Raw genomic sequence first — 25,309 nt, 5'->3', positions numbered from 1 at the left:
GTAACCATTATTTAATTTAACCCATGAATAAAAGGAAGAGCCAAACTGGTAGATGGAAAAAACAAGAAACTAAAAAAAATTTTTTTTAATTCTGGGGTTAGGTCTTAGCTTCGCTACTTGAGTTATGTGATTGGACAAGTCACTTAATCTCTCAGATTGTGCCACTGTAAAATGAACACAATAATAGTTATATATCACCAGTCTCGTGGGTTTTTTGAGGATCATTTGAGAAAATGTGAAATTGTAGTGTCTTCAGGCATTTTAGGTATTCCAGGCTTCATTTGTTCACTTGCTTGTTCAGCAAACATTGTGGAGCATCTCCTTGCAGGAGGCTCTGGGGCCTGTGTCCAGTCCTGTGCTGCTCAACTTCATTCAAGGAGCAGCCTTTAGGAAGTCACAAGCCAGAGGGTGCAAAGCTCTCAGTCAAAACCAGAGCCAAAAGAGAGGATGGCCTTGCTGGAAGGAGAGGACTAACCCATTTCCTGTGAATTTCTTAGCTCACTGTATAGCTGTGTTCTCCAACCCAGATTCCCACCTCCAGCCGCCTTTCAGAGCAGCCATGGTGTCGTTGTGCATTGTCAGTGTTGCCCACATATGCTTGTGGGGTTCACTGCTGCCCATTCTTCCATCCAGACAGCTGCTGGTTTGCGCTGGTTGGCCAGGCTACAGAAGGGCACATTGTACAAACAGAAGCCATGTCTCTTTTTTCAGCTCCTCTTGCCTCTGATTCCCATCAGATACTTCATTATGGCCATCTAGGTTCTGAACCTGAATTAGAATAGGCTGTCAAGGATCATTGTAGACATTTCTTTCTTAAACTATTTATAGCTTCCATTATCCCTATATTAGCCAGAGTTCTCCAGAGAAGCAAAACCAATAATATATACAAGGTTATGTATCTGTAATATAATATTCGTATATGTATAATTATAATACAAAGAAAGAAAGGTTTATTTTAAAGAATTGGTTCATGCTGGCTGGAGATTCAGGTAAAAGTAGATGTTGCAGTCTTGAGTCCAAATGCTAGAAACTCTGGCAGATTTTCTGTGTTGTCCTTCTTGTCTGGGGAGCCTCAGTCTTTGCTCTTAATGCCTTCAACTGGTTAGATGAGGCCTACCCCATTTATGGAGAGTAATTTGTTTTACTCAAGGTCTACTGATTGTAAATGTTAACCACATCTAAAAAATAACTTGACAGTAACATCTAGACTAGTGTTTGACCAAACAACTGGTCACCCATTTTTTAACAAAATTAACACATAAAATTAATCTTTACAGTCTCCCACTGTCCCCCTCAAATATGCCATCTTCTTGGGGTAGTTTGGGAATATGTCTCTTTGGAGACAATGTGAATTAATTAAATTCTCCTTAAGTCCAGCTCCCAGAATCATTAATAGCCCCTTAATACTGAGATGTTTCCACACAGTCCATGCAATGGTTATTCCTTAGCCTTTATGGAGCCATGAACTCCATCCATACCTCTGGATGTTTTAAATGTCAGCCATGGATGGAGCTGCACCACTGGAAGACACAGACACAGAGACCCTGCTGTCCCAGCCCCCGCCTCCCAAAGATGCATTCGCTAGTTGTAGAAACAGGTCCATAAAGCCCTCTCGCCTTGGCACAGGCATATTGTTAGGAGTTGCTTTTGCCACAGGCATCTCAGAGCCAAAATTATAGTTCGGTTTTGACAATTTCATTAAGACCTTCATTTCTGAATTCTAATTTCCCCTAGCCTCGATTTTTAAATTTTAAATTATATGTGTGTATATATCTGTATCTTGACCTTTTTTACTTTAAAAGCTTATATTTTATAGTATATATCCTTACAAGCTACCTCAAATCCTCTGTGGAATGCAGGGGTGGAGGAGATGAGAGATGAGAAGAGAAACAAGCAAGCAAGAATTCAATCAATCAACCCACCAATCAACAAAAAGAATTTGTTTTTTGTTTCCAACTATCACTAATATGTTCTTCTCAGTATATATTGTCTTACCACAATTCATAATCTAGCCTCTTTAATTTAGTTTCTTCCTCAATGCCTTACCACTTAACACTGTGTTCTATCCCTAAAGAGTTCTATTAAAGACAAAACAAAAGTTTACGAGTCCCACTTGGAAAATAACAAACCATCCGTTCTCCCCTCAATGCCTTACCACTTAACACTGTGTTCTATCCCTAAAGAGTTCTATTAAAGACAAAACCAAAGTTTACGAGTCCCACTTGGAAAATAACAAACCATCCGTTCTCCAGTGCGTGCTGACTTCTGTATTTGGGTGTTTTGGAGGTTCGTATCCTAAGAATTAGGATGTGTTTAGAATTTCAAACAGAGCACAGTAAGACCTGATCTCTGCCACTGAGGATCTCTCAGTGTAATGGAGAAGGTGGACTTCACTAACCCGTGAGCCATAAAGCAAGTCAGCCCTTGAGCTGCCAGACACGGATGTGAAGATTTTAGTGAGAGCTCAGAGGCTAGCAATGACTCATTTCAATTTCAGAGGATTGAGGAAGACTCAGGAGTTGAGCCTTTAAGGATATGTATGAAACAAGCTTTATCTTTAATTTTTTGAAACCTCACTACCTTTCTCAGACCTTTAACAACTAAATTCAGCTGTCGGTACTCAGCCCTAGGGTCATTGCGGTTTCCGGGTGGCACACATAGTGAGATATTTCCATGGTGAGCTCAACCAGATTCTTAATCTAGCCCCCGGGGGATTGCCTCTCTCTTGCTACTCCTCTACCCCATTCCCCATTGCCCCTATTTCTTGCTATTCCCATCTCTTTTCTCTTTGGTTTTGTGCATTTTCTGATTAAGAAAGGAAACTTTACAGTGTTTCCTTCCAGCACCACCTGCTTCCCCCCAGTCTGGCTCACTCAGCCAAGGACACCACTCGCTCCAAGTTGGAAAAACATTCGTGTGTTGGTGGGAGCGTCTCAGGGAATCCTGTGCAAATTCTATGCTTTAGGATGAAGGGGTGGCAGCGGGAAGAAGAGTTGGGGGAGGAAAGAAAACACAGGTGGCTTCTTGAACTGCCCCAGGAGGGGAAGGGAGTCTGCCTTTGCTGGGAGAGACAAAGAGACACCTTCACATGGGGGCACATAGTCGGAAAAGGAGAACTAGCTTGAGCTTGAAATTTAGTTATTTTATACCTAAGTTATGCACATTTTGCTTCGCCAGTTGGGCAAGAAAATTATTAAAGACAGCTTAGACCAAAAGGTGCTGAGCAACTTGAATATCTTAGTAGGAAATGAATAAGGAATCCCATATAGCTTTAGGCCAAAATTATATTAACTCCTTCTGTTTTCTGCTGGTACAGGCAGAAATTCACATCTCACAAGAATTTCCATTAATATTCTAGTGAAATTTCCAAATGGCATCAGCAACACTCATCCTTTCAGGCTTGGCACAAGCACCCAGGTTGACTTGTGGTGAAAGCTCTGCTTAGGGACCCAAACACCCAGGGTTCCAATTTTTTTTTTTCTTAGTAGCAATATGCATTTACTTTTTAATTTTATTTTATTGAAACATAATTCACTGTACATATCCACAGGGTACAGCATCGAATATCAATACCTGTGGCAATACATGAGTCCAATTCTGTATTTAGCAGGGGTCACTATTTTCCACACTGACCCAAGTGTACATCTCCTACCAAGAACACACTTAAAGACTCTGAACCCACCCCTCCCTTCTCCTTAATTGGTTCTTTGCACACACAGCCACGTGCTTAAGAGAATCCTAGGTCCATTTTCTCAGCGAAGAGAAAAGGAAAGGGTTACATAGTATGTTGATTTGGTGAGGGGAGGGTTGATTAGTTTGCTTTAAATCATTGGAATCCTTTAAGGAACAGGATACAAGATGATTTCTTTAAAATGAAAAAGAAAACAAAGAGAGCAGATAAGTGTCTTGACTCCCCATTTTTTGTGTGTGGAAAAGTTTAGCAATATCTACTTTGATCTTGTTTTTAGACTTTCAACCACTTTTGGAATCTCTTAATAATGCTTGGAATTATAGAATAGTGAGTCTGTCCTGCAGAGTGTTTATATCTATATTAAAGGACAATCACTTAATAGCAAGAAAAAATGTAAGCAAAAGGAAAAAAAACAAAAAACTTACTTGGGCAAAAATAGCATTTTTTTTCCCTATGGAAAATATGGGGTTAATTTTGAGTGATTGTGCTCCTTCCACTAAAAACATTTGGTGGCTTTAGGAACCATAGCATAAACTCAGGCTCTAGCGTGATGCTCATGGCCTGTCTCTCACGCCCACTTCCCATCTTGCGCTTCCCCTTGTTTCTGAAATAACACACTGCCAGCTGGCAACATCTCCTCTATTCTCATGGATTATTAATTCCTTCTCAATTTTCAAGAAGTATCTTCTCCTCTAGGGATCCTTTCTTATCCCCCTCAGCTTCCCAAGTCTGGAGTAAAGTCTCCTCTTCCTGGCTTCCTCCGCATCCTGGGTTGACTTCTGCAGCCCCTTCTGCCGTGGTCTCTTTGCCCTGAGGGTGGGAACTGCTGTTATTCATCTCTGTCCACAGTGCTTTACATAGGGCCCGGCACACAGTAGGCCTTCAGTGAGAGTCTAAAAAGAAGAAGATCCAGATAAAATGTTTGAAGTCTAGAAGATCAGAAAGGGCATGCAGAAGGTGAACAAAGATTTCAAGATTTCTTCACTAAATTCTGATATATTCAAAGTTTTCAGGAAGTAAATAAGAAAGGAGGAAGCAGGAACTCAGGATATAAACAGGCTGAAGATACAAATAGATTCAAGAATGGTTTATAAAAATTGATGGATGTCAAAAGCATAAAAGGTAATTTAAAAGAAATTGAGATGTTTGGAGGAACGTCTGGAACCTTGAAGGGAAATGCCAGTGGATGGATGGGGCTCCACCTCCTACCAGACCCCTCATGGGGCATATCAGAGAGGTGGGTGGACGGATCAGCAGCCACCACTGCTGTGGGACTGTGCAGATCCCAGGTGTGTGGGAAGAAACAGCAGGGACCACTGTGGACCCCACTGGCCTGAGAACAGTGCCCCTGCCTCTCCAGCAGGAGTTCTGTTTGTAAGGGTCACACTGAGGTGCTCCTCTCCAGTCTCCCTCTGAGCTCCTTGGCCACCATTTGTTCCCTCTCTCTCTTCCTGTGCAGACCGCCAGCCCTGCCGAAAGCTGTGCCAGGATCCAGTTCTGGCTCTCATGAGCCTAGACCACCAGGATTCACATTAATTTTCCCATTGCTAAGTTTATAGTTTATATTTGGTTGATCAGAGAAATATGTGTGATGTGGGCTGTTGGCAAGTAAATCTTTTTTTCCTTCTTCTGTCTTCAGTGTATTTTTTTTAAACCATTTCATTTCTTCAACTAGTCCAAAAGAAACTCCCCAGTTCTGGTAACCAGCCCCACCTCATCGTAGCACTAAAGTCAGATAAATGCAATGGTCTACAGGCATCTTCTGTGTTCATCTGGCTGCCAGACTCAGTGGAGACATGGCTCCCATCTTTGACTTTTCTTTGAGGATTAATCACATTTCTCATTCTCTTATGTCTTTTTTAAAAAATATATTTTTAATTGGTTCAAGCCAAGAAATTCCTGAAGCCTTAGGCCAGTTTATTGCAAATCATTTAATGACATTGCAAAATAGGTTCTTTTGATTTTCTTTCCTTCCTCTCCTACTCCTCTCTTTATGCCCTCTCTCCTCTCCTGCCCACCCCCAGTTTTCTCCCTCTTGTCTTGATTTTGATTTTCTGTCCTCACCCCCCAGTCTCTTTCATGTCTTCTCCATTCTCAGCTTTCTCCCACTGCTCAAATCTGGGTACAAATCCCACCTCAACTGAAAGGAAAAGAGAGACAAGATTTAACTAAAGTGTTTGGCATCTGCAAAGGTTTTTTTTTTTTTTTTCCCCCTCCCCATGGAAACTGTTTTTATTTAAATAAAAGAGAACACGCCTTGCTTTCATCAGAAAGTGTATTTGAGAAATTTCATGTCATGTTTCCATGGCTGTCAGGAGAGAGCTTTGGAGCCAAAACTATTTGAGCAATTGGATAGGCAGAAAAAAATCCCAAAGAGAGCAAACATATTTATCCACTCTTCCAGCCTGCAAAGGAGGAGCAGTACTCACTCTGCCAATTCCCTTTCTAAGTTCTCTGTAGATCATGGTGGCCTGCCTTAGGTTGGAATCTGGTGGAGGTGGTGAGGACTATGCTGGAGGACACCGCTCTTGTGAATTATGGTATCCTGCCTTGTGTTGTTCTTATCTGTCTTGTCTGTTAAATTAAAAGCTCCCTGTGATTAGGACCTCAGCATCTACGGTTAATGTGACAAAGCACAGAGAGATGGAGCACTGCTCAGTGGCATGCTCACCCCATTGTTCTTTCTGCACCGCAGTCCCTTTTTGAGAGTTGACCAAGTTGTGGGGAAAGTAAAGCTAAGAAGGTCTTTCTCTGGCTGAGCTCCTGGCTCACTGCTATACAGATGGACTTAGATGTGGACTTTGTATTTTCTGCAGTAATGAGCATAATGGACAATTGTGCAGCATCTGACTGGGTAAATGCATGGATCAATGATGCCTGGAGGATGGTATTGTACTGACTGCTGACTATAGAACATGCTGGTTTTGCCCAGCTTTATGGGCTGCAGCTGGGTTTGGCTTGAGTGGTCTGTGTGCCCGGGCTACAGACTGGTAAAAGGCTTAGTCACTACCCAAAATGCGTGGCTTCTGAGGCCTTGCCCAGTAAACCCCAACCACTCACCAGGCGCCAGCTTTGTGACCTCATGAGGGCACCACCAGGCTCTAGCCTCCACTCTGCTTCTGTACTTGCCCCACATCCTCAGCAGATGACTGCCATGGTTTTCTACTTTCAGAGCATTTTATTTTGGAGGACTAACCTTGGGGTCATGCTGAGCCATGGTTCCTGAGGTGACATGGGGGTTGAGAATAATGTTCTGATTTTTTGCCCATTGGTGAAACATTTGGGGGCACAAGAGAGCCCTCCACATTGCCAGAGGCCACACAGTGAGGCAGAGCCTAGGACTCTTCATCTTCTCAGACTCCACATCTGAGTTCATCTGCATGGCCGTGAGCTGTAGGCTCAGCTGGAAGAAGCTTTGAAAAGCTTTGCTTCCCCTGCACCTTGGCCATCCCTCAGAAAGGGACTGTGGTTCAGGAATGACCACATGGTCAGCATGCACTAAGCAGTGCTCCATGAGGACAGAATCCTTCTGTGCTTTGTCACATTAGGCATAGATGCAGCAAGCCACTGCAGGGACAAGTTGAAGCTTGAGGCCAGGAGAATTGGGGAATCACATTATCAGTCAGCCCAGAAACTTGCCAATGGCTCTGAGGCTGCTGAGCCATCCTGGCAGCATTGCCACGTGAGCCCCAGGCAGTGCCCCATGGATCCCATCCAGACCTCACTGATGGGTGCAGGCTTGTCCTGTGACCCCCAAGAATAGGCAGGAGGGTAAGACAGGACTGTATGTGAGAAACACCTGCATGGGTAGAAGGCCAAAAGTTTGTCAAGTGTTCCACGAGCTAATGGATATGGAGATATTGGTTACTCCATGGAAGCATCCAGCCAAAAGCACCCACGTACTTGACTTCTTATTTAAACAGAGTGGAACTTTGATTTGCAGCCTAAGGGAGGACTCAGGGAGAGGATCAAATGAGGAAACCCCTTGGAAGTGATTGTTAGGTTTATGGATTACACTGGGGGGCATTTGGCTGACACCCAACACACCCTGTAACTGAATGTGTAAAGTCCATGAAAGTCAGCAACAGGCCTACAATTAAGATTTGACAATTTGTGTTGTGAGAATGCATGAAGCTACACCAAATATTGGGATTTAATTTATAGCTCTAGTGAGCCTTTTATTAATAAAAGAAGGATGCAGACTAGAAGGTGGTGAGAAAGAAGTTCAAGAGGGGCTCAAGAAAAAATTCGCTGATTTGCGGTTTCCTGTATGATTCTGGTGATGGCAGACACACCCATGTGCCTCTGAAAGTCTTTTATTTGCTTTTCATTTTTCCTGTGGCCAAGAGGGTATGTGCCTAATGTCCCCTTTAAATGAGAAGTGGAAGCACAGAGCACAGCACATGATGTGTGTTTGAACAAATCCCTGTAACCTGTGCATCGAGGCATCCTACAGAATTGATGTATCAGAATGTACATGTTCCTTTTGGAAACTGAGCTCTTAGAAGAACGGAACCAGGCAGGGTTCTGTATGGAGCCTAAAATAGCCTGGGCTTTCTCAGACAGCACAAAGTTCTGTGGCAACAAACTTTAAAGGTCAACAAACTCAGAGATGGCCCCAAAGAACAGGGCTTCAGACACGCTGAAAACTGAGAAACAAGAGTGGGCCTATTGGCATTTGATTGATGTGCACAAGTTAATGAAGTAGCTGGGGGAATGCATAAAGGTAGGATGTAAAAGAGGGTATGAGGGAAGGGAAGAGGATTAAAGCTGCAAAAACATTCCTGTAATGGATTTCTCAAACACACCAACCAACAGGCAAGGACAGGTGTTGTGTCAAACCATTTCCCAGTGAAACCTGATCCATCCATCAGCAGCAGAGGCCTGCTAACCCATTTGTCACTGAAGGGCCTGCCCCTTCTTTCCAGGGAGGCGCACTGAGCAGCCCTGAGACTCAGCCAGGAAATTGGCTTTGCAGACAAAGGGCCTGGGAGCAGACTGGTTTCCTTCATATGCAGCCAACTAGACCTCCTCTCTGCATCTGCCCCTTCGATGGCTGAGTAGGCCGTTATTGATCATGGAGTCTCCCTACCTCCCTAGACTCCTTCCTGCCCCAAAACACAAGAGAAGGGGGTTTTGATTTTCACATCATTTATCACTTCATTACTCTGCTTTTGATCCCTTAGTGAAACTTAAGTTTTACTCCAGCAGCCAAGTTGGGAGTGTTTGTCTAGTGAAGCAACAGCTAAGGCTTTAGCTTAGGAGGCACAGGGAAGTGGCAGAGCCGAGCACCAAACTATTGCTTATTTGTTTTGAAGCCAGGAAGGCTTGCCTGCCAGTCAGCCCTTGTGGGGCTGGATGCCCAGCTGGAGTGCCTCTGTCTTGCCCACACGGGCTGTTGCACACATGTTGGCATCAGGACAGAGGGGCTGCCTGGCCGCATGGCTGACCAGTGCCCAGCTTCGTGCTCCCCTGCTGCATGGCCTTCTGTCTCCATCAAGCAGTTGTCAAGGGGTGCGACAGGTGCCAAGAAGGGCTTAAGGGGGCCCAGTGTTTCTAGCACTGGGTCGGGGAGGTTGGTGCACAGAGGAGTGTGTGATCCATGTGTGAATAAGCCCTTAATTACGATGGGCAGGAGCCTGGGCCGTTAAGATGAAGTTGGCATTCTGGTGCCAGACTCCTTTCAGTTGCTCACATCTTTCTTGCAAAGTGATGTGCTAGCTTTAAGTATCTTGCTTGAGGCAAATTTCCTTGGAATGAGGTAGAGAAAAGGAGGAGGAAAAAATAAATAAAAAAAGACTCTTGGTGGAGTAGTTTTGAATTTATTAGACCATGGAAGAGAGTGCGTCTCACTGCCAGAGGAATTTTCCAGATGCCCCTGAGCTCACAATCGCGCACACCTCATTTTATGGGGAGCCTCCTGACTTGGTAGGTACACAGCGCACTGACCCTGAAGGAGGATTAAAGCCTTTGTATTTTTGAAATGAATTGCTTTCAAAAGCAAAGTTACCAACATTTAGCCAGAACATGTTGAGCCCAGGCAGTCCCTTTCCCATAGTCCAGAACTTCCTCCCTCTGAGAGAAAAGTCATTAGCTGTCTTGGCTGAGAGACTCAGCCAGGACTGGACTGTAATTTGTGGGGCCCAGTGTAAAACAAAAATGTTGGGTCCCTTGTTCAAACATTATTAAATTTAAGATGGCAACAGCAGAGCTTTACACCAAGTGTTGCCCCTTCCAAGGGCATGCCCATGAAGCTGGCCTTGGGCTCAGCCTTCTAAACTCTTGATTCATTCAGCAAGGATTTAGAGAGCATTTGCTGTATCCTAAATACTGTGCAATGGGCTTAGGTTTTGGGCAGGGAGTGAAAAAGTAATCGGCTTCCCACCAGGAATCTAAAATTACGTTAGGGTCAGATATCAAAATTAAATAATGATGAAGTAGTTGCTTAAAAGCCCAGGAGGCCCTACACCCACCCAAAGGAAAGAATCCATGAGAGAGCTCACCTTGACCACAGGCATCACTCGTTCAGCCTGGAAAGTGAGCTGGGGCAGGTGAATCAGGCAGTCTGTCCCGGTTTAGCCACACTGCTCCGTGAATAGCATGTGTTTCTTACTCCACATTTATGAGACCTAATTCACTTCTTTCCTGAGATGCGGAAGTAAGCTCTCAAGAGATGTTCTATTTTCAAAATAGCTTCCATTGTCCACAATTAAATAAAATGTTCATAGGACATTGTTGTACTAGGCCCTTGTCTCTGAGCTCATAATGTAGACCAAACTCAACTTGTGAATTTGAGTTCACAGGCAACAACAGTGGGACCCTGGTACCTAACTTGTGGGGCTCAGCTTTCAAAATATTAATTCATTCAACATTTACTGAGTTTTTACTTGGGCCAGGACCAAGGTTAGGGTCAGAAGACACACATAGGAACAAGACTCAGTAGCTGCCCCTAAGGAGTTCACAGTCTAATATTGTAATCAAAGGGACAGCAATACTTTCATAGAAACAGTAGGGCTTTCCCGCCGTGGCTTGGCTTAAGAGCTTCTGGAAATTTCCATCAACTAGGACACCTCCTGACCTCACTGAGTACCTTAATCACCAGGCTCTCCTGTGGTGACAGTAGTTTGTTTTAGGTAATTATCTCTTGTCTTCTGTGAGAAACCTGATTCCCACCATTCCTGTTGCCTTCTCCTGGTCTGCAGTGGAAACAACAACACAGGCAGGTGGAGTCTTGCAGTGAAACTGCAGCAAGCCCCGATGCTATCACTGTCAGGAGCTGAGCAGAATCTCATGTGGTCAGCATTCAGAGGGTGCCTCCAGGGCATTCTCAGTACCTGGATGAAGAGTGTCTGGGTGAAATATTTTCATCTCTCTTATCTTATACTCCATTAGTTTTATTTCTTCTCTTAAGTTAAATTCAGCTAAAATCCTGAAAACCAAATTTCCACTTTGGAACATGGTTTTGTTGTACAAATGGCATCAGTGATTTGTCTCATCCAAAGAGATGTGTTGTTTGGATTCTTGGATTGTTTGGGTCCCCATTAACGGAGCCTCCCAACAGCTGTGCTAGGACATTTAGGCCTGGACTGTGACCCTCCTCTGGTGAGCAGGGCCCACTCGCCCCCTGTCTCAGTGTGACAGAAGAGGCTGGTCGGTGTCAGAGTTGAACACCCGTCAGTGATGAGAGCCACACATTTCCATCCTTATAAATTCCTATAGGCAAAAGGCTGGAGGAAGGATTCAGACACCCCCCATACCCCCCACCCCGACAGCCCCAGTGTGTGAGGCTCTGCAGCTGTTTACTGTCACTAAAGACACCGAGGCACAAGCACCCTGAAATGCTGCATCAATGCTGTGCGCCCTCTAGGTCCAACCGGCACCTTTCCTTCTCTCCACAGATCTCCAGGACTTCAAGTTAGACGTGCAGCACGTGATCGAAGTGGATGAGGGCAACACAGCGGTCATCGCCTGCCACCTGCCTGAGAGCCACCCCAAAGCCCAGGTGCGGTACAGCGTCAAACAAGAATGGCTGGAGGCCTCCAGAGGTGAGTGGGTGGGCAGGAGCCCAGAAACTGAGGTCAGGAGGAAAGCCGGCCTCCCCTGACCACCCCCTGCCCAACAAAACTGGGTCCCCTGCTGCTACCTCTCCAACCACCACAAACACACTGAGGGCCCTGTCCTCATGCTGGCCAGCTGTCTTCTCTCTTGACATTTAGCCCTGTAGCACCCAAAACAGGGCAGCTTCCATTGTGGAGGTCTTCTGCCCCATGACAAGGAATTTCCTCATTTTTTGAAGCCCTGGGAGATGTTGCTGAGCTGCTTCCATTTGAACAAGGCTCTCAGCACATGGTTCCAGATGCTCCCTGTGTGAGGCCCCTGCCACTGCCACCAAGCACATCCAGAAAGGCTGTCTGGCAAGGCCAGCCACCTCCGGAGCTTTGTGGCTCCCTGGTAGGAGGTGGAGCTCCTCCCCACACGGCAGAGCAATCTTTTAAGCGGAACTTGAATTTTTCCCTCTCCTCTCTTGCCTGGTAATGCATTGTCTCAGCTCTCACAGTTCCCTGCTCAGGCCACAGTGGACAGGACACTGGTCCAGGGCAGGCCAAGCCATGGTCCAGAGAGTGCCAGCAGAGAGGGCATGGCCCTCAAGACCAAGTCAGCTTCTCCCCACAACTGGCCCTCACTTAAGGCCAAGTAGACCCTCTCCTTGACCTGACTCCACAGCTTGGAATGTATACCTTTTAAAATATTCCCTATATTTTTAAGATATTTTTATTAGCTCTTTCTGGTTATAAGAGGAATATTTGTTCATTGTAGAAAACTTTTTGAAAAGTAGAAACCCTAACCCAACACTCAGAAACAACTGGAGACTGAGAGAAAAAGAGCATTAATCCCTGCTGTCCCTGGTAGAAGCTTGGCAGAAGCCCTTATGGGAGGCCTACCCGCCCCACAGGCTTCCTCTGCTCCATCTGGTACTTGCCATAGCAGCTCACACCTGGGTGGCCCAGCAGCAGGCAGGCACCAGGCTTGGTAACACCACGACTCTCAGGAGGGACCACCAGGACAAAGCTCAGAGCTGGCAGCCAGTGCTTTGCCTGCCGGGAAGCTGAGTGCCATCCCAGCCACTGGGGTGTTCAGAAGCTGTGAATCTGCCTTCTGTCTAAAGAACCTGAACACACCCCTGGGACCCCACCCCATGGCACCCCTGGACCAAGAGCAGACAAAGCAGAAAAAAGGGTTTCGATGGCATTCATGGAGAAGGCAGTGGTTGATGGTGAAGATATTCCTCTCCAGTAGCAGAAATGCGATAATGAGGTGACTTAGAGTGGGGGCTATGACGGAGACTGATGTGAAGTTCCAAAGTCAATTCCCTTGTCCCTGGGGGCTTGAAGGAATGATGTCTCATCTCCCATGTGCAGCATGGGCCCATTATGCCTTTTTACAAATAATGAAACAGGGTCAGAGAGGTTAATTAACTTACCCAAGATCACACAGTACTTGGCAGATCTAGAGCTTGAGCCCAGGTCTGGCTAACCCCAAATCCTGCTTTCTTTCCACCCTCCCCTAGCTTGCTTGAAGGCATAAAATGCACTTCCACAGACCTGTGCACTAACTCCAGAGTGGTTAGTAACCCAGTTCATGAGCTGGTGGGTTAGTTACTTTCTCGCCCTGGCACTTCTGTTCCACTTGGTTCAAAGTTTTATGGGGAGCATAGCAGTTTAGGTTTGGGCTTATTAGGACCCAGGTATACATCAGCTCCTGGCTCCTGCTTCATCTGTCCCCCTCTCTCCATACCCCTAACCCCCAAACTCATCCCATATTCCCCTCGCCCTGCCCTTTCCCCAGGTAACTACCTGATCATGCCGTCGGGGAACCTCCAGATTGTGAACGCCAGCCAGGAGGATGAGGGCACATACAAGTGCGCGGCCTACAACCCGGTGACCCAGGAAGTGAAAACCTCTGGCTCTAGCGACAGGCTGCGTGTGCGCCGTAAGGGCCGGACCCACATGATGGGAGGGGGATATTGATGATGAAGGGACTAGTACAGCTGGGAAGGGAGGTGGGAACCTGTGGTGAGAAGTCTAAGCTCCAGTTCTGTGCTGTCGGTGGCGGGCTGAGGAGGTACATCCAGGACTCAGCTAGAAGTTCTGGCCCCTCTGGCCAGCCCCAGTCCCAGCCTCCCACAGCACACACAACACATGGCCCTCAGGCCTGGCTCAGCGGGTGGCTGTGCTTGCGGGTCACAGCTGTGCCTGTTGGGAGGTTTCCTTCCCTGTGTTACTTTGTGATTGGGATGGGCTGGGATGAGTGTGCGGGGGCAGAATGGTCTCCAGCTCAGCAGTTGGCATGACATGTGCATAGAAGAGATGCCATCAGAGTCCTCCAGGCCTGCCATTCTGCCCTGCTTGAGGTGTGCCCAGCACCTGCCTCTGGTGGAAGCCCACGGAGGTCCACGCTCTCTTCCAATAGTATGAAAAAAACAGCCGCCTTTTCTGAGCACTTTTCTAGGGTCCCTGCACGTTCAGTGGAGTGACATCGTACACTGAGTTAGGCTTTAGAAGTCAGAACCAGGGGCCAGCTAGTTAGCTAGGTTGGTTAGAGCACAGCTTTGTAATACCAAGGTCAAGGGTTCAGATCCCCATACTGACCAGCTTCCAAAAAAAAAAGAAGTTGACACCAGAGGTGGAGGACAGTGATGCTAATGAAGCTAAACTTCACTGGTCCCTCACTCACACTAACAAGGGAGCCTGTAATTTTGTGTCTGTAATTTTTTAATTGGGGTGGGGGCAGGGGGTCCCAAACTGTACAAATTTCAGGTTTTATTAAACCCAAATCTGCCCTTGGTTGACACATAAAGCAGAATCACACATAAGCCACATGCTCCCTGAGGGTTGCTGAGGAAGGCAGCATGCTGGAGGGAAACGTGCCTTTCAATAAGTTCTGTGTGGCTTGTGTCCCAGCATAGGAAAAAGATCGTGGTTTGCTCAGCTGAGCATCCCATGAAGTACATGATGTGCGTTTGGGGACCTTGCAATGTGAGAAATGCAAATCTTTAAACAGTGGGTTCCATTCAGCTCAGCAGCTGCTTGCTGTGAGGGATGCTCGGGACCAAGACCCACAGTTGGGGTTGGGGGACACAGCAGACCCTCATCTCCCATCTCATCTGCAGCCTCACAGTGCGCTTACTGAGGCAAGCAGGGAAAATCACCTGCACCATTTAAATTGTTTCTCTCCACGCCCACATCTGTCTCTATTTGCCAGTACAGAGTTAACCTTACAGATGCTGCGTTGATAATACTGCTGCACTGTATTATCTCATTTCTTACTCCTAACAGCTCTCTGCAGAAGTTAGCCCTTGTTTCTTACAACCTAGGTTGTAAGCCCCTAAAGTGCAGTCTGATCCCAAATCCATGCTCTCTGGGACTGCCTGCCAGGGCCAGGCCGCCCAAGGCAGGGCCTGAGAAGATCCCCTGCAGAAGTCTTTGCCCCATGCACTGTCTGTCCTTCCCTCCTCACCCCTCCAGGCTCCACCGCCGAGGCTGCTCGCATCATCTACCCCCCAGAGGCCCAGACCATCATTGTCACCAGAGGCCAGAGTCTCATCCTAGAGTGTGTGGCCAGTGGGATCCCACCCCCCCGGGTCACCTGGGCCAAGGATGGGTCCAGTGTCACTGGCTACAACAAGACACGCTTCTTGCTGAGCAACCTCCTCATCGACACCACCAGTGAGGAGGATTCCGGGACCTACCGCTGCATGGCTGACAACGGGGTCGGGGAGCCCAGGGCTGCAGTCATCCTCTACAATGTCCAGGTGTTCGGTGAGTGTCTCTTGTGGACTTTCCTCTTTGGCCTTCTCTCTGGTCTAGTCTGTGTGGCCTTTCTAGAAGCATATAACCCAGGCTTAGAGAGGGTTAGATCTCATGAAGGGCTATGCACCGAGTGAGTGACAGGACTAGGCACGCTGGAAAGTCAGAGACCTTCAGATCCCAGAGGCTCGGGCACGCAGTCCTGGGCCCTTCTGTAGTCCCTATCCTATCATGACTCTGGTCATGAAGAATGGGAATTCTCCTTCCTTCTACCCCTGCCTGTTAGAAAAATCCAACAGCCAAGGGAAGGAGGGAGCTGTTCCTGACCGCGTCCCTTCCCAGCCTGTCTGGCTCTGGGACGGCAGACGCAGCCGTTCTCACCCCTGCTCTGGCTTCTTGGCAGAACCCCCTGAGGTCACCATGGAGCTGTCCCAGCTGGTCATCCCATGGGGCCAGAGTGCCAAGCTCTCCTGTGAGGTGCGAGGGAACCCCCCGCCCTCTGTGGTGTGGCTGAGGAATGCCATGCCCCTCACCTCCAGCCAGCGCCTCCGGTTGTCCCACAGGGCCCTGCGTGTGGTCAGCGTAGGGCCCGAGGACGAAGGCGTCTACCAGTGCATGGCCGAGAATGAAGTTGGAAGTGCCCACGCCGTGGTCCAACTGAGGACCGCCAGGCCAGGTGAGTGCAGCCCAAGGATCTGAGCTTCCAGCTGAACACTCACAGAGTCCTTTCTCAAATGATATCCAACTTACAACACTAGTATATGAAACAGATAAATGTGGCTTTTAGTTGTAAGTCCAAATTTTCATTAACTTATTAATAAATCAGAAGTGCAGACTTTCACTAATGAAAATGATCCATTAACTGATGTATTTTTTTATTAGTATTAGTTTGCAAAGTCTTTGAGTTCCTAGGGTTCCATAGAATTCAGTTTGACAACCACTGCTCTAGAGCAAAGAAAAGCAAATCTGTCCTTCTCAGCTTAACTCATTCCAATTAATGCCTACACTAATCGAGCAGTTACCATGTGCTCAGCACTTGCCTAGGTATGACTAAGACCCCTACCCTCAAGAACTTTCCTATGGAGAAGGTAAAACCAAGGAAACAGTTTGACAAAAATATAATGCTGGGTCAACATTATCGGGTGCCGTTGTCCCATGGTGGGGGAGGTCAGGTAAAGGAGAGCCTAGTGCAGGTGGAGTCTGTGGAAGCTTCCTCAAGGAAGCGCTGCCTCTCCAGGACTCTCAGATTCTCAGAGGACATTCCCAGTTGGCTTCATGTCTCACATCTCCAGGTCACCTCAGTGGAGCAGGAAAAGGCCCATGTGGTGCCATGATATTAAGATCCCATGAAGGGACATGTCCCCATCCCCCGCCCAGACATGAGAAGGAAGGCTCAGGATTCCTCTGCCTCAGTAGCAAAGTGAGATAGTTCCCTCAAGATGTGTCCAGCTTGCTCTCAGGAAAATAGCAGGTAGCAGAGATGCTTGCCTGCTGCCCCCAAGCCAAGCAAGAGGCCTGGGCAGGGCAGGGGCTCCAGCTCTCTTCCCACAGAGCCTGGCTGTGTGTCACAGAGCGAGCCAATGGTCAGACATCTCAGGTCTTCTCTCTGACTTCTTTCTCAGTTTTCTCCCTTGGAACAACAGCTCAGCAGGTAAACCAGGGGGACTCAAACCCTCTTCCTTCCTTTCTCTTTTCTGCTTGGTCTTCCAGGCACAACCCTGAGACCCTGGCAGGATGCAAAGCCAGTGATTGCCACACCTCCCACGCCACCCTTCAGACCTGGCAGCCCTGACCAGATGCTGAGGGGGCGACTGGAGCTCCCCAGGCCCCCAACGTCAGTGCAGCCTGCCTCCCTGCAGTGCCCAGGAGAGAGAGGGCAGGTGGCTCCTGCCGAGGCCCCCATCATCCTCAGCTCACCTCGGACTTCCAAGACTGACTCCTACGAGCTGGTGTGGCGGCCTCGGCACGAGGGTAGTGGCCGGGCACCGATCCTCTACTATGTGGTGAAACACCGCAAGGTATGGCCCTGGAGTGGCGCTGTCGCCTCCCCCACAAGTCTCCCCTCAGTGAGGCTCAGCAGGGTCACGCTGCCTCCTGGCCATCTCCCCTTGAGCCCTTGAAGCCCGAACCAGCACACCCCACTGCTGATCATGACCTTGTCCCTGTGAACATGCCCACCACCTCCCAGGAAACTGATCGTGAGATGGACCTTTAGGATCCGAAGGGTCCAGGAAAAAGTCGTGTTTGTGTGCCTTTAGGGGCAGTTTCTCACTAACCCTAAGCTCTGTGCACTCGATTCCCAGAGGCTCACCCAGCCTCTAGCCCGAGGAGACAGTCAACAGGCTCCCTGTTAACTGTTGCCCTCCTCCCCTCTTTCTTGTGTCATCCATTGTTGATGTTGTTTGTTTGTTTTTTAACCTAAATAAGCTCTGCTAGGTACATACCTGCAGGAACTCTGGCATGGCAGCCTAGCTCTACAGCCAGGAAAACAAATATTTGTGAACAAGTGTTTCTCTGTGGGCTACAAAATACCCCCTCAGTTCTCAGAATCCGTCATGGCTCAGGTTTGACAAGCGGCATTTGAGCTCAAAGCACATCATGTTGTAGAGACCTCAGCTATTTCTCCTTGACAGAAGGAAGTCTGTCCAGGTAAATGTTTTGGGAGCTGTCAGGGAGGGAGTCTCGAGCCAAGCCAGGACCATGCTCCTGGACGCTGTGCCCTGAGAGGCAGGACAGGCTCCCAGGCTGCACCCTCACTCAAGGCTGTGTCTTCTCTGCTGTTATTCCACAGGGAAGAGGACATGAGATTCCCTATAAGAAAATATCCTTGAAAATGTTTCTCCTCACCCCAAGTATATATGCTGTTTCATTCTGAGGCCATTAGATAGTAGAAAATTATTGTTCTTAAGTGGATTTTTAAAAATTTTATTTGCTAAGTAATAGCATATTGTATATGCTGAGTTTTATTCACGTTTATATTATTTTTGCTTATAAAAGTATAATGTGCACTTGGTAGAAAATACGGAAAATGTATGAATGTAGAATTAAAAGTATTTATCTACTTTTTTCCCCCTACAAAAACAAACATGAAAACAAAGCCAGTTCTACACAGTGGCAAGTGTTGGCTGTGCAGAGCCATGTCCCTGCTTTGGACCTGCTGGCGCATATCATTCTGCTCTCGCCTTTTCCTTCACATGCTCTCCTGAAAGACCTTAGGTCAGGACAAGCACACAGAGACTCTGGGTCGTCAGAAAGACCCCTAGGTCAGACAGCCCCTGTTGCCTCCTCTGCTGCCTCCTGGTGTGGTGGGGGGGCAGTTTCTCACTAACCCTGAGCCCGCTGGCCTCTTCCCTGGCAGCCAGCAAAGGGGGTGAGTGAGTTTTTAACAAAAAGCAGCATTGTTCAGCACATGTTTTCGGGCAGGGCTGGTCCTAATCCTTATTTCCCCGTGTAACTGGACACCTCCATCTCAGAGTTGTAGACAAAGATCAGGGCAGGCCAAACACCCATGGTCCCCAGGAGACAAAAACCAGCAGGAGAGCAAGAATAATATTTTTCAGGCCAATAGGTGGCCATGGAACCGCCTCACACAGGAGGAAGGCTGGCAGAGGCATGCCCTGGAGATCCGGAAATGCCAGGCGGAGGCTGTGCTCACCCTCTCTGTGTGTGACAGTGACTAATTACCTTTCCATTTCTTATTTCCTTTCTGGGCCCAAAGGAAGTGTGAGGCAACGCTAGGAGGGCAGAGGGAGAAGGGACACAGGGGAAGTGAGAGGGGACGCGGCCCCTGCTGGCTCTGGCTTCTATTAGGCTACAGCCTGTGGGCTGCTTGGGGCTGTTAGGCAGACATTGCCAAAGGAGAAATTGTGTCTTGGAAGCAGTTCCTTTCTTGTGGAACTAACGTCTTAAAGATCATCAGTCAAGAAAGAATTTTGAAATCAAAAGTGGGCGTTTGATTTGTGTTTTTTTGTCTCCCTTCTGTTACTGGGGAATCGTTCAGCTAATATTCACTTTTTCACATGCATGAAGCAAATTTCTTTTCCTGGTACATCTGCAGACGCTGGGCTACTGTGTTTGGTTTTGCAGCACCACTGGGGATTCTCAGTTTGTAAAAACTTCTCCCCTTGGAACAAATCCTGGAAGCCTGACATTAATGAGCCTAGTCCATTCCTGTCCCTTGAATGGTAGGTTTTGTTCTACTCTGGAATATTCTGCTTGAGGATAAGAGCTTTTCCTACCAGCTGTGTTCTTCCTTACACAAACCACAGCTTCAGGTTTCAGCAGGCTCTGAGATGTACGGATCGGCAGTCAAGCCTTTTGTCCTGAAAGGTGGGGAGGGTAAGATGATGCAGGCTCTCAGCATCACCTGTCGAGGAGCCTGGAGCTCCCCTGTTTTTTTTTAAAGTCTTAGGACTTTTTTTTTTTTTTTAGTGAGGAATCTTCAAACAGTTCATGGAAAGAGTTGTATTTTTTTTTCTTTTCTTTTTATTTCTTTTTTTTAATTGAAATACAATTGATTGTATATATCTGTGGGATACAGCATTGAATATTAATACCTGTGTGTAATATCTGATGCTAAAATCAGGATAATTAGTATATTCAACCTTACATGATGTAATCATTTTTTCTTGTGGACTTTTACCAATTTCTCTTGTCCTTTTTTTAATTGAAATACAATTGATTGTATATATCTGTGGGATACAGCATTGAATATTAATACCTGTGTGTAATATCTGATGCTAAAATCAGGATAATTAGTATATTCAACCTTACATGATGTAATCATTTTTTCTTGTGGACTTTTACCAATTTCTCACTGACCCCCCCCCCAACCCTCCCCTTTCCTTCCTCTGGTGGCCTCAGTTCCTTTCTCTCCTTTTGAAAGTTCAATGAATTATTGTGATTGTTGTAGCTTTCTTTCTTTCTTTTTATATTTTGTTTACTTATTTTTTTAGCTCCCACTTATGAGTGAGGACATACGGTATTTCTCTTTCTGTGTCTGGCTTATTTCACTTAACATAATTTTCTCTAAGTTCATACATGTTGCTGTGAATAGCAGAATTTCATTCTTTTTTACGGCAGGGTAGTATTCCATTGGGTATACCACATTTGCCTTTTCCAGTCATCCATCAATGGACATTTAGGTTTGTTCCAACTCTTGGCTGTTGTAAATAGAGCTGCAATAAACATGGAAGTGCAGGTTTCCCTTTGACATGATGATTTCCACCTTTTGGTATATACCAAGCAGTGAGATTATGGGATCTTATGGCAGTTCTGTCTGTAGTTGTTTGAGGAACCTGCATACCACTTTCCATAATGGCTGCACTAAATTACAGTCCGACCAACAGTGTAGGAGGGTTCCCTTTTCTCTGCATCTTTGCCAGCATTTGTTATTCTTTGTCTTTTTTATAATGGCCAGTCTATGTGGTGTGAGATGATATCTCAGTGTGGCTTTGATTTGCATTTCCCTGATGCTTATTGATGTTGAGCATTTTTTCTTGTGTCTGTTGGTCATTTGTATGTGTTCATTTGAGAAATGCCTGTTTAGCTCCTTTGACTATTTTTTAATCAGGTTACTTGTTTTTTTTACTGTTAAGTTGTTTCAGTACCTTGTTTATTCTGGATATTAATCGCTTTTGGATGCATAGTTTGCAAGTATTTTCTCCCACACTGTAGGTTGCCTTTTTGCTCTGTTAATTGTTTCTTTTGCTGTGCAGAAGCTTTTTAATTTAAAATAATCCCATTTGTTCATTTTTCCATTTGTTGCCTGTGCTTTGGGAGCCATATTCATAAAGTCTTTGCCCAGTCCTACTTCCTGAAGTGTTTCCCCTGTGTTTTCTTTTAGCAGTTTTATAGTTTCAGGTCTTATGTATAAGTCTTTAATCCATTTAGAGTTGATTTTGTTTTATTACAAGAGGTGCAGATCTAGTTTCATTCTTCTACATATGGATGTCTAGTTTTCCTAGTACTGCTTATTGAAAAGGCAGTCTTTTCCCCAGTGTATGCTCCTGTTGACCTTATCAAATATCAGTTGGCTATAAGTATGTGAGTTGATTTCTGGGTTCTCTATTCTGTTCCGTTGGTCCAAGTGTTTGTTTTTATGCCAGTACTGTGCTGTTTTGGATACTATATCTTTGTAGTATAATTAGAAAGCAGGTAGTGTTATGCCTCCCTTTTTTTTTTTTTTGCTCAGGATGGCTATTTGGTGTCTTTTGTTGTTCCATGTAAATGTTAGGGTTGTTTTTTCTATTTCTGTGAAGAATGTTGTTGATATTTTGATGGGATTGCACTGAATCTGTAGATCACTTTCAGTAGTATGGACATTTTCACAATGTTTATCTTTCCAATTCAAGAGCATAGAATGTCTTACCATCTTTTTGTGTCCTCTTTAATTTCTTTCAGCAGTGATTTGTAGTTCTCATTGTAGAGAGATCTCACCTCCTTTGTTAAATTGATTGCTAGGTATTTCATTTTTTTGTTGACTATTGTAAATGGGCTTGATTTCTTCATTTCTTTTTCTGCTGCTTCATCATAGAAATGCAAATGCTACTGATTTTTGCATGTTCATTTTGTATCCTGCAACTTTACTGAAATCATTTATCAGCTCTAAGAGTTTTTTTGTAGAGTCTTTAGGTTTTTCTATATGTAGGATCATGTCATCTGCAAACAGGGACAGTTTGACTTCATCTTTTCCAATCTGGATGCCCTTTATTTCTTTCTTTTGCCTGATTGCTCTGGCTAGTACTTCCAATACTATGTTAAATAGGAGTGGTGAGAGTGGGAATGCTTGTCTTGTTACTGTTCTTATGGGGAAGGCTTTCAGCCTTTCTCCATTCAGGATATTGGCAGTGGGTTTGTCACATAAGACTTTTGTTATTTTGAGCTACTTTCCTTCTATACCTTATTTGCTGAGAGTCTTTATCTTGAAAGGATGTTGAATGTTGTCAAATGCTTTTTCTGTATCTATTGAGATAATCATATGGTTTTTGTCCTTGATTTTGTTGATGTGATGTATCACATTTATTGATGTGTGTATGTTGAACCATCCTGGCATCCCTGGGATAAATCCCATTTGATCTTGGTGTATAATTTTTTCGATGTGTTACCGTATTCTGTTTGCTAATATTTTGTTGAGGATTCTTGTGTCTGTGTTCATCAGAGATAATGGCCCCTAGTTTTCTTTTTTGTTGTTGTATTTCTCTCTAGTTTTGGTATCAAGGTGATGCTGGCCTCTAAGAATGAGTTTGGGAGTATGGCCTCTGTTTCAGTATTTTGGAATAGTTTGAAGAAAATTAGTATTAATTCCTCTGTAAAATTCAGCAGTAAAGCCATCCAGTCCTGCACTTTTCTTTGTCGGGAGACTGCTGATTACTGCTTCAATCTTGTTGCTTGTTATTGGTCTGTTCCTGTTTCTATTTCTTCTTGATTCAGTCTTGGTAGTTTGTATGTGTCCAGAGATTTATCTGTTTCCTCCAAGTTTTCAAATTTGTTGGCGTATAATTGTTTGTAATGGTCTCCAGTGAGTGTTTGTATTTCTGTGGAATCAGTTGTAATGTGTCATTTTTCATTTCTGATTTTTGCTATTTGGGTCTTCCCTCTTCTTTTTTTAGTTAGCCTAGCTAATGGTATGTCTCTTTTGTTTATCTTCCCAGAAAAATAAAATTTTTTTGTTTCATCATTCTTTTCTATCATTTTTGGGGGTCTCTATTTCTTTTAATTCTTCTCTGATCTTAATTATTTCTTTCCGTCTACTAATTTTGGGATTGGATTGTTCTTGTTTTTCTAGTTCTTGAGGTGTAGTATTAGCTTGATTATTTGAGACCTTTCTGATTTTTTGATGTAAACATTTATTGCAATAAATTTCCCTCTTGGTACTGCTTTTGCATCATCCCACAGGTTTTGGTATGACGTGTCTGTATTTCCATTAGTTTCAAGAAATTTTTTGCTTTCCTGTTTAATTTTTTCTTGTACCTATAGGTCATTCAGGAGTATATTGTTTAATTCCCATGTATTTGTATAGTTTCCAGAGTTTCATTTGTTATTGATTTCTAGTTTTAATCCATTGTGTTCTGAAAAGGTACTTGAAATGATTTCACTTTTTAAAAAAATTTGTTGGGACTTGATTTGTAAGTGAATGTGTGGTCTATCCTGGAGAATATTCCATGTGCTGATGAGATGAATGTACATTCTGTAGTTGTTGGATGAAATGTTCTGCCAGGTCCAATTGGTCTAAAGTATAGTTTAAGTCCTGTGTTTTTCTTTTGGTTAGTTGCCTAGATGATCTGTCCAGTTCTGGGAGAGGGGTGTTTAGGTCCCCAACTATTATCATATTGGGGTCTATCTCTTTGTTTATGTCTAATAGTGTTTGCTCTGGTGTTGAGTGCATATGTAGTTATGATTGTTATGTCTTCTTGCTAGATAGATCCCTTTGTCTTTATATAGTGGCTTTGTCTCTTTTTAAAGTTTTTTGTTTGAAGTCTATTTTATCCAATATAAGAATAGCTGCTCCTGCTCATTTTTGGTTTCCATTTGCATGGTGTATCTTTTTTCATCCCTTCACTATTAGTCTGTGTGTGTCTTTACAGGTAAGGTGAGTATCTTGAAGACAGCATGTAATTGGGTCTAGCTTTTTAACTAGATCAGTCAGTCTGTGTCTTTTGAGTGGGGAGTTTAATCCATTTACATTTAGGGTTGGTGTAGAAAGGTTTTGTCTTACTCTTGGCATTTTATCAATTTTCATTTGGATATTTTAAAATCTTTTGTTCCTTTCTTCCCCTATTATTGTCTGTCTTTGATGTTTGTTGGTTTTTTTCAGGTGATAAGATTTTGTTTCTTTCTCTTTCTCATTTGCATTTTGTTCTACCAGTTTTTTTCTTTCTTGTGTATTCCTGAGAGTGATTATTGTTTTTCAGATTCCAGATGCAGGACTCCCTTGAGAATTTCTTGCAAGGTTGGTCATGTGGTGGTGAACTCCTGCACTTTTTGTTTGTCTGGGAATACACTATATCTCCCTCTTTTCTGAAGGATAGCCTTGCTCAGTATAGTGTTCTGGGCTGGTGGTTTTTTTCTTTTAGTATTTTGAATACATCATTCTATTTTCTTCTGGCCTGTAGAGTTTCTGTTGAGAAGTCTGCTGTTAATCTATCTAATGGGGACTCCATTTTAGGTGACTTGATGCTTTTTTCTTGCTTCTTCTAAGATTCTCTCATTGTCTTTAAACTTTGCCAGTTTGCCTATAATGTGTTTTAGAGAGGATCTTTTTGGATTGAATTTGTTTGGGGATCTTTGAGCCTCCTAGTTCTGAGTCTCTCCCTATACCTGGGAATTTTCTCATTATTATTTTGCTAAAAATATCTTCAATTCCTTTTCTTTTCTCCTTCCTTTCTGGAACAGCCATGATTCAGATGTTTGTGTACTTAAGGTTGTCTACTAGCTCTCTTAGATTTTCTTCATTTTTTGAGTTCTTTTTCCTTATTATTTTTTGGTCCACCTGGGTTACTTCGAAAACTCCATCCCTGAGATCAGAAATTCTTTCTTCTGCTTGCTCTAACCTGCTGCTTAAGCTCGTGGTTGTGTTTTTTATTTTGTTGAATGAATCCTTCAGCTTCAGGAGTTCTCCTATATTCTTTTTTAGGGTAGTAATCACTTTGTAAATTTCCTCCTTCATATCCTGGGTATTTTTCTTGTTTCTCTTATGTTGTCTAATTGAATCTTCTCATATCTCATTGAGTTTCCTTAAGATTGTTGCTTGGAATTCCTTTTCAGTCATTTCAAGGGTTTCCTGCTGTATGGGGTCGGGTACTTGAGAATT

General features: G+C 44.8%; 1 protein-coding gene across 2 annotated transcripts in view; it reads left to right on the top strand.

The window, feature by feature from the left end:
* The window catches only part of BOC (BOC cell adhesion associated, oncogene regulated), a 42,443-nt gene that overhangs the window by 5,795 nt on the left and 11,339 nt on the right, over nucleotides 1–25,309 (top strand). For both annotated transcript variants that reach the window (XM_008574814.1, XM_008574813.1), the window contains exons 3-7: nucleotides 11,590–11,736; nucleotides 13,538–13,681; nucleotides 15,217–15,510; nucleotides 15,902–16,174; nucleotides 17,209–17,516. In XM_008574814.1, coding sequence (XP_008573036.1) covers nucleotides 11,590–11,736; nucleotides 13,538–13,681; nucleotides 15,217–15,510; nucleotides 15,902–16,174; nucleotides 17,209–17,516 — 1,166 coding nt within the window. The remainder of the gene's footprint in view (nucleotides 1–11,589; nucleotides 11,737–13,537; nucleotides 13,682–15,216; nucleotides 15,511–15,901; nucleotides 16,175–17,208; nucleotides 17,517–25,309) is intronic.

The sequence above is a fragment of the Galeopterus variegatus genome, unplaced genomic scaffold (assembly GCF_000696425.1).
Source record: "Galeopterus variegatus unplaced genomic scaffold, G_variegatus-3.0.2 Scaffold1110, whole genome shotgun sequence".
Taxonomy (NCBI): Eukaryota; Metazoa; Chordata; class Mammalia; order Dermoptera; family Cynocephalidae; genus Galeopterus; species Galeopterus variegatus.
The sequence above is the reverse complement of the archived record's forward strand: the minus strand, read 5'-3'. Positions and strand labels throughout refer to the sequence as shown.